The following is a 14,482-nucleotide window of genomic DNA, read 5'->3' on the forward strand; positions in this document are numbered from 1 at the left end:
AGGGTTGGTGACAGGGTTGATGCAAGTTAAAACACAGGCAGTCGAGTTTTCAATTACGTCATGTTTGTAGAGCATCACATGTGGGAAACCAGTCAGTGGCAAATTGGAATGATTATATCTTGAAGTATCAAAGGCATGGATGAGGGTTTCAGCAATATGTAAGCTGAGGCAGGGTTGGAGTTGGGTGATGTTACTGGGGTAGAAACAGCTGGTGTCAGAGACTGTACGAATGATTGAAGAAGGTCCATCCCATGATCAAATATAACAACAAGATAATGAATGATCTGGTTCAGCCTCAGACACTTTCACACTCACCTGTCCTTCCTGCAATATATTCTGCAACATTGACAGGTGTTCTCCTGTTAGGTCCCGCAGTGACTTCAGCCCACGCCGTTGGCAAATTGCAATCAGGTACAGGTCATCCACCTACAGTACACAACAGAATTGGTGAATGGATTTCATAACATGTATGGCAGACAATTAGTTTAGTTACTCATCACTAACAGGTTCTCCATAAAAACTGATCATTGTCACCCTGGAATGCAGCGATAATCCTTGGCTGTATTTCCTTACTATCATCTGCAAGCTGACATCTTCAAACTTCTGTCCCATCCCCTCACCTTCAACAGGAAGTACAATGATCTCCTGAAGCTCGATCACTGACATTGAGAGCTCTCTTCTATATGAGTGGGCTAAACTTTCTTTAATATTCACCCCACTGGCCCTGAAAATGCATTCTTCTCCAGCTTCTCTCCTATCGTGCTGACTTCCTGTACAAATTCATTTGTCCATGACACCAACTTCCTGTTTCTCAACGCTAGACTCACTGAGTTCGCCACTGACCACTTAATTTCCATTTCTGACCCTATAAACCTCAATATTGTTAATAGTTCTCAAGTATTGTTGCTCTTTTCTTGAAACCTTTCATCATCATCCACTCCTCAAAAAACTCACTTTTAGTCATAGGAGACTGTAGCACAGACAAAAGCGCTTCAACCCATTTAAATCAAGAACAGAACTATTCTAATCTCATTTGCCAGCACATGGCCAATAGCTTTGTGCACATTCCAAGTGCACACCTAAATACTTAAATGTTAACAGGGTTTCTGCCCCTACCAATCTTCAAGTGACAGAATTCCAGATTTCCATTTTTCTCTGGGTGACATACTTTTTTCCCTATATCCATCTAAACCTCCTGGTCTGTATACTAAATCTATGCCCCAATCATTGATCTCTCCATCAAGGAGAAAGTTCCTTTCCTATCTATTCTGTCTATTTATAATTTTATACGTCTCAATCACGTCGCCCCCTCAATCTCCTTTCTCCAATCTCTCTTCATAAATAAAACAGTTCAGCTCAAGTAACATTTTAGTAAATCTCCTCTTGACACCTCTGAAATCTAAACAATAGCCTATTTCCAAACCCTCTTTCTTCACTAAGGTCCTTGAATGTGCTTTTCCCAAGTCAGTCTCCATCCATGCTATAACTAGAAGGCTCTTATTAAAGACATAAATGACATTCTATATGACTCGGTAATGGCAAACTATCCATTCTTTTCCTTCAGTCAGTGGCCTTTGACATCACCATCTTCTTTCAATTCCAATCCCCAACATTAAGCTGGATGGAACTCAGCTTTCCCAGAGGAAATTGGCAAAGTTTTTCTTCCTGCTTCTACAAGTGTGCCTGTGGAGTCCTCTGGTTGTAAAGCCTTTCTCCTTTCACAAATTACTAGTCTTCTGGACTACCCAGCAGGCTGATCCTATACCACTATCGTTGGCCTTGTACTTAACCTTTGCTTCTGAGCTGTTCATTTCCACAACAACATTTCCCAGATCACATAAGCATTTTTTGGAATCTAATAACATCATATCATGAAACCCTCTTTCAAAATACTCTGCAGTCCACTTTGCTTTTAAAGGTACTTTACACAAAAACTGCTTTTATTCGCTGGATATGAGTGACACTCTTTAGGTTGGCATTTATTGCCTATTTTCTAATTGTTCAGAGGGCAGCTAAGAGTCAACCAGATTTCTGTGGGACTGGAACTACATGGAGGCAGATTTCCTTCCCTAAAGGACATCAGTGAAACAGATGAGTTTTTATAACAAACAAAAGTACATGTCTGGTCACCATTAGGTCAGGTTTTAATTCCAAGTGTTTACTAAATTCAAATTCCACCATCTGCCATGTAATACATGTTTCTAAAACATTAGCCTGGGCTTCTGGATCAACAGTGACACTACCAATACATCTCCAACAGAAGTTATTCCCAGCACACGGATCATTGCAGTGGTATTTCAGAAGGCAGCCAGCAACATCTGGGCCCAGGATAAGATACAAACGTTTTTCTGCATAAACCCCTGAATATTTGTAGTTTACATAAAAAAAACTTCAACAGAACTTTCAGCTTTGCTGACTGTTGTTGGGAACAACAAATGCAGCAAAGTTAGAGTGATACCTTATCCATTTCTCCAACTCATATCATTCTCATGAGATTTTAAATTCAAGTTACTTCTTTGCTGCAGGTTCAGGACTTCTCCATGTAAAAGTGAATAGTCCTCTCCACAAGAACGAAAGTGATTCAGGAAGATGACTCTCACCTGTTCATGGTAACTAGGGCTGGACAATGAATGTGGCCTTGCCAGTTCACGCATTCTAGAAGGAACAAACGGACTCCTCATACACAATCTTACCTGCTTCTGATTCCATTTTAAGTCTGGAATCAGGAGAAAACCATCTTGTGGATCTGGATTTTCATAAATTATATGGTCAGCTTCTGCCTTCTTTTCCAGAATGTTATACACCCACTGAAAGAAAGCACATAAATCAATAAAGGCGAGCTCAGAAAACCTGAAAAAGATAAACAGAAACCATTATACATTACCATGCTAGGAAAACCCCTGAATGATTAAGAAATAATTGGATGTTATGACACGGGAGGGGAAGAAGGGAACTGTAGCTTGTTTTTGACTAAAAAACATTTACTTAACCACATCTATCTCCAGAGAATAAACCAAGTGAAAGAGATCTTTGCTCTTCAAATTGGTTTTGAATCCAAACTGTCACAATCACCAAGTAATCTACGATCAAAATTAGGGTGCTGACCTTTTATTTACTACAATGCAAAATGAACTGCACGTGCAATATCTGTTGCATATGCAGGAGGGAGCCATTTGGTGCATCTGCAATTGCTCTTCAATTCATGCACTTCACAAGCAAGCCATTTTGCACATATCAGCATTTTAAAACTTAAACGGAACATCAGTTCCTTTGGTTCATGGGTTTTTGGATCACCTGAGTATTCTTAATGGAGGGAAGTCGGAAACGGTGAAGCGTGCTCAACTAATGGATCTCAATTGCATTTAACACCAGACAGACTCCCAGGTCACATGTGTGCCACTCTTCACCAGATCATTCTTTATTTGATGCCCCTTGAGGACTAGAAACACAAAACTAGTAGAAACATTTTCTTAAAATTAAATGCAGATGCTGGAGATTTGAAACAAACAAAAACAGAAATTGCTGGAGAAACTCAGAGAGAAACGTAGAGAGAAAACTGTTAATGTTTTGAGATCTATGACCCTTCTTCAGAACAGGGTCTTCTGAAGCCTCCTAACCATGTCCCTGTTCCAAAAATCAATTTAATATGATCCCCAATTAAGGGATGTATCAGACATTACACTGATAAGAAAATACTGACTGGATCTTAGCCAAAAAGTGGAGAAGCACTAATAATGTTCATCTATGCTGTAACTGTGCTATGAGCCTGATTCTAATAATGATTTTGATACTACTGTGCAATCATTAATACTTCACTTTTTAAAATAATTGCACAATGATAATGATCTTCATCCTCTTTCAAACACAATAAATTTGGTTTAAAATTAGCTTCTTCATTTCCAAAAATAGCAAATGCTTTCCAGAGCAGGAAGGTCAGAGCTTCAATCCCTGAACTGCCAAGGCTGTCATTGAGTATTCTGCAATGATTCTCACTCATATTGACAATCCAACAACACATCCTTTTCCCCAAAAAATGAGTGTGCGTAGACTTTAAGTAAATATCGAATCAAGATGGATAGCTGTTTCCCTTTAATATAAGAGGATGATGCAAGAGAAGAGGTGTGAGCATTGCCCATGGCCTGTCAAGGCAGCATGACATTGAGAGCATGGCCCTCAGGAGCTGGACCAAAACCAAGGTCAACAAGGGTTAGAAGGAAATTGGCTACATTAACACTTGACACAAAATGAAGTTAGCATGGTCAATAGAGGTTACCTTATGCAACATAAGGACAATAGCTGTGATGAATCACCTTCAGCTGCATTAGATCTTACCCATCATCATAAGATTTGAGAGGGTTTGATCATTAACAACTTCACCATGTTCAGCTCCAATTTTAAACCCTCCGATAATGAGGTGTCCCACTGCAATCTAAAACAAGTGTTGGACAACATCCAGACTTAAGGTGATAAAAAAACAAGCAATGCAAGTATCAGGCAATCATATCTGACAGGAAATGACTGATACATCTCACCCTATCGGATAGCAACACCTTTATCACCAGGTTCCCACACAACTTCCTTAAACCTTAAGTGAACAAACCATATCAATTTTGTGATTGAAAGGCATGAAGTTTCTCCATCAGTTAGAAGTCCACACAGTTGTCAGGGAATGTCAGCTCCTTCTCTGGATGACTGCAGTAGCTGTAAACACATAGGTCCCTCAAAAGCACTGAACACTACCCAGGACAACCTTCCGGACCAGGATCCTTGTCAATGGAGCCCACATCCATTGGCTGCAATGTTTTTGTCGAAAATAGCTCCCGGTGTTGGGATGAACTTTATCATCACTAAACTCCCCCTTAAGTCACATATAAACCTGATGGACAGATATCCTACTGTTTTTTTCATTGAGTTAGGCACCTTGAAGGCTTCTCTACATCAACCACACCCTGAGAACAATCTTTCCGATTTAGTCACCTGGCAGTACTCAGAGGCAAGGAAACTATAGGAAAGTGTCTGCGGAGAGAAAACTAAGCTAATATTTTGGGTCCAGTGACCCTTCTTCAAAAGTGAAGAATGATCACTAGACCCAAACATTAACTCTGCTTTCTCCCCACAGATATCGCTACACCTGCTGAGTTCTTCAAGCAATTTTAATTTTTGCTTCTGATTACCAGCATTTGCAATCCTTCGTTTATTTTTGTTTGTGAATGGGAAAGAATCGTTGCTTATGAAAAGCCGTGGAACGATGCTGATGCCACTGCTATTGTGTCGGTCTACATTAAAACCTTCACCTGGTACCTGGAAAGAAAATTATGGGGGAGGCAGATGACAGAATATATATTTTTGTTATTAGGTGAAGCTGCCAAAACATTATCAGCATGTGATAGACCAGCACTGGAAATCATTTACAGTCAACGTTCTGAAGGCTTTTAGTCTCTGCCAGGTGCTAATCTGAACTATAGTAAGATTCAGTTCCAAAGCTTGGACATTTAATCAGTAACTTCAACAAAACATATCCAACATGTAAATGCAGCACACCTACAACATGCATTCAATCTATCATAGGTAGTGGTTATGTTTCTTGACCAGTGTCTCAGTGACACTCAGTGCTAACATTTGGGGATTTGACTTCAATCCCATCACAGCAGCTAGCAAACTTAAACACAGCTAACTCCAAACATTCTGGAACATAAAATGTATCTAAAATTAAGGACTCAGTAATGGTGACTGTTGGGTTGCTGTGAAACATGATCTTGCACACTAACAATTTGCATTTATCTCACACTTAGTACAGAAAAAAAAAATCCCTAGGTGCTCCACAAAACCAAAATGAAAAATAACTGAACATGGAAGAATGAGATGAGGAGGGCCAATTAAAATATTCCAATGACGTGGCGATAAGAAAGGTTTTAGCTCAAAGACAGAGCGAGTCGTGAAGGGAATTCCAGTCTTTATAGTGGGAGACATGTGCATATAGAAATTCAACTCCGTGTTCAATAAGTTTAAAAGCTTTCAAATAATCTGTTTTGACCTGATATAATGACTGGGTGGATAACAGAATCAATGGTAAGGTTGTGGAATTTGAAATTAAGGCTAAGACATTAGCCTTTAATGTTTCACTTAAGGAAATTGAGGTTTACCTTAACAACCAAAGTAAGAACAAAAGTCATGGGATAATGCTGGCTGTTGTTTAAACCACTAATTAGGTCCAGGAAGAATACTGCATCTAGCTCTGATGAAGGGTGTCATAAAGGAAGGATGTGACTGAATTAGAGAGAGTGGACAAAGGTAATGGAGTATAATGTAGGAAAATGTGAAGTTGTTCATTTTAAAGGGAGAACAAAAGAATAGAATATTAATTAAATGGAGAGAATTGGAGAAAGCTGCAACACAAAGGGACCTGGCAGTACTTGTACATGAAACACAGACTGCTAACACACAATTAAACTGGAGAGGATTCATAAGAGATTAGATTACAGTGTGGGAACAGGGTCTTTGGCCCAACAAGTCCACACCGACCCTCCGAAGAGCAACCCACCCAGACCCATTCCCCTACATTTACCCCATCACCTAACACTATGGGCAATTTAGCATGGCCAACTCACCTAAGTTGCACATTTTTAGACTGTGGGAGGAAACCAGAGCAACCGGAGGAAACCTACGCAGACATGTGTGCAAATTCCACACACACAGTTGCTCAAGGTGGGAATTGAACCTGGGTCTCAGGCACTGTGAGGCAGAATGTTTACCAGAATGTTGCGGAGTATAGAAGGTTTGAGTTATTAAAAAGAAAGACTGGATAGGCTGGGACATTTTTCACTGCAGTCTATGAGTTTAAGAGATGACCACATAGAAATTTATAAAGTAATGAGGGGCTTAGATAGAGTTAATGGTAGCTGTTTTGTTTTCCCTAGGATGGGGGATTTCAAAACTAGGGGGCGCATTTTCAAAAGTGAGAGGAGAGAGATTTTAAAAAGACAATAACGGCAATTTTTCTTTACACAGATGGTGGTTCATGTGTGCAATAAACTTTCTGAGGAAGTGGTGGATGTGAGTATAATCACAATGTTTAAAAGACATTTGGATAAGTACATGAATACGAAAGGTTTTGAGGGATATGGGCTAGGAACAGGCAGGCGGGACTAGCTTATGTTTATGTTCAGCATGGACTCAGTGGACCAAAGAGTCTACTTCCGTGCTACATGACACAACAAGTACAGCACATTATCAGGAAAGCTAATGCAATATTGACTCTTGTTTCAAGGAAGTTGGAGCATAAGACAAGGGAAGTCTTTCCACAACTATACAAGATGCTGGTGAGACCAAATCTGGGATTCTAAGAGCAGTTTATGTCCTCTTTTTCAGGGAAATATATCGCTGCATTGTAGACAGTTCAGAAAAGGTTTACTCGGGTAATCCCTGATATAGACGGATTATTTTATGAGCAAAGGTTAAACAAGTTGGGAGTCAAAAAATACAACTAATGTATCCACTATCACTAAAACTACTCCATTTAGGATCCTAGAATGCAAGCCATCAGGTGACTTATCTAACTTTACCTTCATTGGCCTCTAATTCAGAAGGCTTAGTTTTAACCTGCACCTAATGACCCAGCATTCTCGATAAACGGGCAAAAAAAAATCATATACATTAAATACAGGAAGTTTATCGTATTATCACAATTTCCACAATGTCCGTGTAGTCGGCTGAGGTGCAGGTGGACTAGGTGATGAAGAAGGCATTTGCACCTTTGCCTTAATTGATCAGTGTACTGAGTACAAGAGTTGGGATGTCATGTTGTGACTGTATAGTACATTGGTGAGGCTACCTTTGGTATACTACATATAATTCTGGTCACATTTTCACAGGAAGGATGGTGTGAAATGTGAGAGGGTGCTGAAAAGATTTACAAGGATTTTGCTGGGACGAGAAGGTTTGAGTTACAGGGAGAGGATGAATAGCTTGGGGCTTTTCTCCCTGGAGCATCAGAGGCTGAGGAGTGATCTTACAGATGTTAATAAAATCATAGGGGCATGGATAGGGTGAATACTCAAGGTCTTTTCCCCAGGATAGGGGAGTCCAAAACTGCTGGACATATGTTTAAAGTGAGAGTGGAAAGATTTAAAAGGGACCTGAGGGATAACTTTTTCACACATAGGGTGGTACATTTACAGAATGAACTGCCAGAGGAAAAGTAGTGATGATAGGTACAATTATAACATTTAAAAGGCATCTGGATGGGTATATATGAGAGAAAGGGTTTAGAGGGATATGGGCCAAATACTGGCAAATGGGGCTAGTTTAGTTTACAAAATCTGGTCAATGCAGATGAGTTGGGCTGAAGGGTCTGTTTCTGTGCTGTATAATTCTTATGATCCTATTTAGTACCTGAATTTGGAAAATGCAATAAGCTACTGTGGAAGGATTTAAGCTCATTTTCCTAGTACTAGCCAGGCCTCTGGATTATGCATCTGGCTGTGTCTACTATTCCTCAAGTCCATATTTGGCAGATCACCGTCTCCTAATCCATGTTTAATGATAGGCTCAAATCTTAAATATGTATTTCAATCATACCTTAACTACAGACAGAATGTTGGGATCTTTAAGTAGGGACATAATTTATATGTTGAGATATAATTCTGAGGTTATATCTGGCCTCAGTGAGATATTTAGGAGTACTGTGTAATTTTTGTCTCTTCATTTAAAAACTATTCATTTATGGGACAAAACATACATGAAGTACGACTCGATTCACTCCAGAACGAAAGAAGCATAGAGTTCAGAACAAATGGTCTACCCTGGGACATATTCCTCTGAAGATAAGTTAAAGGATGATTTAATAAAAATATTTAAGATTTTGCAAAATATGCATTTAGAGACATTATGTTTTGTGTGAACATCAGGAGCAAAGGGCAATCATTCCATATAAAGAATGACGTTAAAGGAAGTTTTGGCAAAATATTCTCGGTTAAACACAGAAATGATGATATGTAATAGATTGACCTGAAAAAGAGTTCACAAAGGATTAGATAGGTTTGTGTTAGCAAATATGAATCACTATTATCAGATTTGGAAAATGCATTAATATAAAATTGCAAAAGCCCTTTGACCCATCCATCTGCCCCCCCACCCCACTGACAAAAAAAAACAACAAATCTACAATAGCCCCACTTTCCAGCAACTGAAATTTTATGACATTACAATATTTCAAGAGCTCATCCAAGCATTTTTTCAAGGTTGAGGTTTCCTGCCTCAGCTACTTGTCCAGGCAATTCATTCCAGACTCCCCCACCCCGGAGGTGGCAAAATGATTCCATAAATCACATCTAAACCTTCTCCCTTTCACCTTAAACTTATGTCCCCTTATTATTGATCCTGTTACTAATAGTATAAGAATCTGTTTGATCAGGCAGATGGGAGTAAATAGCCGTTGGTGCCTGAAAAAAAAAATCAGCATTGAAAGTTTATGGCATAGAAAGAAGCCAATTACAATGTGCCTGTGCCAGCTGAAAAAAAAATGTTACTAATCCCACTTTCCATCACTTGGTTCATAGCCCTTTAGATTCCACGCCATAAAAGAATATCCAAAGTTTTTTTTTAGAAAATGAAGGTATCTGCCCCTACCATTCCCAGTTTTGACACCCACACCTGGTAAAATACTTTGCTCTTCAAATTTCCTCCAACTATTTTACCAATTACTTTAAATCTAAATCTAAGCCTCTTGCTTTATTTTGAGTTTGATCTCATTTGTGATGACACTGAGGAGAGGTGTTTTAAAGCAGGAAAATTAATAAAAGGGGAGGCAATCTCAATGTTGTTTTTATATATCTCCAAATATCCTAATAAGCCATGGTTTTGGGAGATACCTAGGACAGAATTCAAGCCTGTCTGCACATTCACTTGTGACAGTATCTTCAAAAAAAAGCAATAGGCAGAGGGAGAAATTAACTGAAATGAAAAATACCTGAATACTAAAGGATTGGGACTCAATGTATGGACCGGTGATGGTTTTGTAGTCTTCTGCTGTTTCATTAATAAGGTACATCTCTTGCTTTAGATATTTCTTGATGTGCTTCTCTGTAGCTGGATATATCACTGTAGTCTTTATCTCTGTGAAAGAATGCAGACTTCATTTTAGAACGAGAAAAATGTACTTCTTTACATTCTTTAAATCAACTGTTATTTGCTCTTCACTTACCATGGTATGTTTGTCAGACATGATATTAAACATTAAGCTCATTTCTTAGGGTGGTATTTACTGGAAGCAACAAAGGTCACATATATTAAGAGCTGCTAAGACCTCTAGTTTTCTCTAATCAGGCACTTAACTGGCCAGCCAATGGGAAAGCAGCAGCAAATGCCAGGAATGCAAACAATCAAGGCCTCGTATCACTGAGGCCATGGGTGAGTAATGGCAGGTTGAGGGTTGCAGGGAAAAGGGAAATAGATTTTGTTTTACTTTTGGGTTGTCAAGGTCTGCATTTGTTGCCTATCTTCCATTGACTTAGAACTGATTGGCTTTCCATACCATTTCAAAGGGTAATTAAGATTCAAGCAAATTGTTAAGAGTCACATGTCGGCCAGAACACGTAAAGACTGGCAGGAGGCTGAAAGAAAACAGCAAGCCAGTCCTGAAGAAGGGTTACACCCGAAACTTCAACTTCTGCACCTCCTGCTATTGTCTAGATGTGTACTTCCAGCCCTCTGCTTGTCTACTTTGGATTTCAGCATCTGCAGATTTTTGTCAATGAACATGTGACGAACAGCAGATTTCTTTCCCTAAATCACATTAGTAAATCTTTTTTTTAAAATGGCAATTAAGATAGATGGATGGCTACCATCAGACCAGTTTTTAAAAATATTAATTTCATATTTTTTCTATTGAACTCAAATTTCACCATTTGCCACGAGTGATTCGAAACTATGTCCCCAAAACATTAACATGGATTACCATTCCAATAACATGACCACGATGCCTCCCGCTTCAGGAATGTTTGCAGCAGGGTCTCAGCAGCTACTCCAAACATGATGCTATGCCCCTCGCTTAGCACTGAGATTTTTGAATTCAGGGTGCTATGGAATTGAAGGTGTGAACTATACTTTGTATAGTTGAAAGCTCAGTGAAAGCTGTTTTGCACTGAAAGCTTGCAGGGACACATCATGTGACTGACTAGCAGTCTCAGAGTGTACTAGAAAATTGAAAATCTGTAACATTTGGCTGTGAAACAAATACCTGACTTTTGGTTGCTATGCTTTCACAACAGTTCGAATTTAGCCAATCAGTTTAAACTATGCTCCAGGATACTAAAACTAAACCAAATTTGAATTTTACTGTCTTGTCAACACCAGATGTTTGAGGTATAAAGAAGCTGGGATTTTGAGAGTTAGCCAGACAGAGCGACAAACTGCCATTGTCAGAGTATCTGTTAGCAAAACATTCTCTATCAAAGGTATCTTTTCATGTGAAACATCTTTGCAGCAAAAGACCAAAGGCGACACAAGGAGATCTACAGTCAGAGGACGACATTCACCAGAGACGACAGCCGCTGTAGGGTTTTGAAAATTAAGTTGAGGTAATTTTAGTCGGGGTGTGTATAGGAAGAGTATATTGTTATAGAGTTGGAGGCAGATAACAAGCAGTTAGGAGAAAGGAGACTTAGAGTTGTAAATAGTTGTTGTTTAATGTTCACTTTTAGAGTTAGAGAATAAATTGATTTTTTTCTTCAAATAGTGGAATGTAGGAGTTCTCTGTCACTCACACTTTAACAGATTATGAGATGAGATGAGTCTAGGTGTTTGGTTGAATTAGCAGAGGTGTTTACCGCTGTGTGGTAACAGGGGAGATTGCAAGTGATACCATTAGGCTTCATGTCTATGAGCTCTGATGTTAATTGAGACAGAGGCAAGAGGATAACATCCGTCACCCTTTCATCTGATTAAATGCCTACTCCACCAAACTTGGATCTCGGGGAGGGCTTAAAATGTTAGAGTTAGCCTCCAAAAAGATTATTGTTTAACTGTTAGCTTCACCTTGTCTGCATTTTATATATTCATTTTCTAAATTCAGTCATGATTGGCAAGGTTATAACACGCCCCTGACTGCTCTTGTGAAAGTGACTGTGTGCCACTTTCTTGCATAACTGTGATGTAGTGTAGGTACACCACAGTGCTGTTAGAGAATAATTTTCACAAGTCAGGATGGTTTGTGGCTTGGAAGGCTTATAAATGGTGGTGTTCCTATCCATCTACTGCCCTTGTTGTTCGAGGTGGTGGAGGTTATGAGTTTGCAACATGCAATTGAAAAGTCTTGATGAGTTGCTACAGCCAATCTTGTAATATGGCACACACTGCAGTCACTGTGGAACGATGGTGAAAGGAGTGAATGTTTAAGATGGTGGATGGGTGCCAAGCAATAAACTTTTTTGTGCTGGATGGTACTGAATTTCTTGAGTTTTTTGGAACTGCATATATCCAGGCAAATTTAAGAATATTTTATCACTCTCCTGATTTGTGTTGGAGATGGGCAACAGTTTTGTTTGAAGCTGAAAGGGGAGTTACTCGCCACAGACCTCCCAACCTCTGATGTGTCTTGCAGTCAAAATGTTTAAGAGTAATATAACTGTAGATTCAGAAATGTAAACACAGTGAAAAAGTATCAACTCATTATATTTCTTAAACAGTTTCTGGCTGTAATCTAAGCAAATCAGCTCACAACGAAAATTGTGGTTGGAGAGATCAAGCAGCTGTAGATAAACCTGCAAGTCTGAAATGAGTAGAGAAAATGATAGAAGTAGACAGCTCTGAGAGCATCCACAAAGATACAAAGTGGATTATGACATTCTAGCAATGTATATTCTGAGGTTACCATGAAGGTCCTGCCGCCTTAAACTCATCCCTCACCTGATGCATGGTGACCCTCAGGTTAAACTGACCACAAGTCATCTCCCTCCAATGAGAGAGTGCCTATATGGTCCTCTGGGATGATGCCAACTTTACCTTTTTCTTCATTATTTTGGATCAAGCACTAGTCTTGGATAACATAGGCTAGTAGAAATCACTTAGAACCTGTTTAGGTGCATTATCATTGAAATAACCCCACAGAGGCCAGTATCCCATCAACAAGTCACCCTTTATTTACGTGTGGACAGTACTTGACATTGAGCAAGCTTCCTCAGGGCCACCTCTACCATTACTGTTTATTATTATTTTCTGAATCTGTTTATTTTTATTTTATTAACCAGTACAAATTACAAACAGTTAACAATGAAGAGCAATTTACAGGGAAAAGGGGAGGTAAGGCCAGACCCCAAACTCTACCGTACACGACACTCCCATTTATACTTGTCAGCCAGGGCTCTCTGATTGGAACTGTTCACCTGGTCCAATCAGGGAACTCATATTCTGAGATCCACCTGGCTGACCTCGTTACAATCGCCAGCATGTCTAACAGGACAGATTCAGTGCTCGGAATCAACAAGGTACTGCAGAGCACCAGAAGCACAATTCTATACCAATACAATCTTTCACTGCAAAGTCAACTTATCCTGCCCTTCACAATCATGTTAGATTATCAACACCGGTCCAATAATGAATCTACAGAGTTGTCAACCCAGTGAATTTACAACACAGGGCCATAATGCAAACAACATACGACATCGCACTATGTTATTCCACATACGGATTAAATTTGAGCTCTGCAGTCCCTCCATATCCGGTTGTGAATACTGACACATCAGTTAAAAAAAACCTAAATGTGGTGGTTCCACAAACATGTCCACTTTCAAGTTCAGTGGAACAAGAACAAGTCTGTCCAAGGTAAAGTACAATCAAAGATTAGCAGGCAGAACTGTCATCAATTGTTTGTCTTTAAAAGAGGAGATAGTTTGAGAGACAATGCACAAATAGGAAAAGAAGGGAAAACAAAACCAGAGCACACTGGATGACTTTGGGTTTAGAGTAAAATGAAGCAGGAAAAGGAGTATCTGTCAGATGGTCAGTTCACAATATAAGTGAAAGCCAGGAAGGATTTGGAAAGTTCACAGCAAAATCAGAAAAGGATGTAAGTGAGGCAAACAGAGAGTTACAGAAGAGACTGGTATTGACTATAAAAGGAAATCCAAAAATCAACTATAGTCACATGAATATTAAAAGGGTCAGAAGAATGGAATAGATTTGGGATCAAAAAAGCAGAAAGCATGGCTAAGAACTAAATGACTACTTCCACAACTGACTTCACCAAGAGAAATGCCAAAGTCACTGGTGAAAGGGAAGGCAGTTCAGATACGAAATGAACTATAAATTTATAACGAGAAGCTGACTACTTAGGCTAAGCTTGAAGGTTGATAAGGATAGATGATAATGAAATAGACAGATACGTGGTAGATGAAATTTAATTCAGAGAAATGTGAAGTCATATATTTTGGTAGGAAAAACACGGGAAGGCAATGGAAAACAAAGAATGCAGGTCTAAAGGGGGTAG

At 39.3% G+C, this 14,482-nt stretch overlaps 1 protein-coding gene and 1 non-coding gene across 2 annotated transcripts in view; both read right to left on the reverse strand.

Annotated features, from left to right (window-relative positions):
- Window positions 1-14,482, reverse strand: part of dcps (decapping enzyme, scavenger) — a 51,745-nt gene that overhangs the window by 9,491 nt on the left and 27,772 nt on the right. Inside the window, exons 3-5 of the mRNA XM_060846954.1 lie at window positions 9,968-10,113; window positions 2,694-2,807; window positions 316-426 (exon numbers count right to left, since the gene is read on the reverse strand). Of these exons, the coding sequence (XP_060702937.1) occupies window positions 316-426; window positions 2,694-2,807; window positions 9,968-10,113 (371 nt within the window). The remainder of the gene's footprint in view (window positions 1-315; window positions 427-2,693; window positions 2,808-9,967; window positions 10,114-14,482) is intronic.
- LOC132829732 (U2 spliceosomal RNA) lies at window positions 3,543-3,730 on the reverse strand. The gene has a single exon (XR_009646270.1). It is a non-coding gene; the product is annotated as a U2 spliceosomal RNA (small nuclear RNA).

The sequence above is a fragment of the Hemiscyllium ocellatum genome, chromosome 29 (genome assembly GCF_020745735.1).
Source record: "Hemiscyllium ocellatum isolate sHemOce1 chromosome 29, sHemOce1.pat.X.cur, whole genome shotgun sequence".
Taxonomy (NCBI): domain Eukaryota; kingdom Metazoa; phylum Chordata; class Chondrichthyes; order Orectolobiformes; family Hemiscylliidae; genus Hemiscyllium; species Hemiscyllium ocellatum.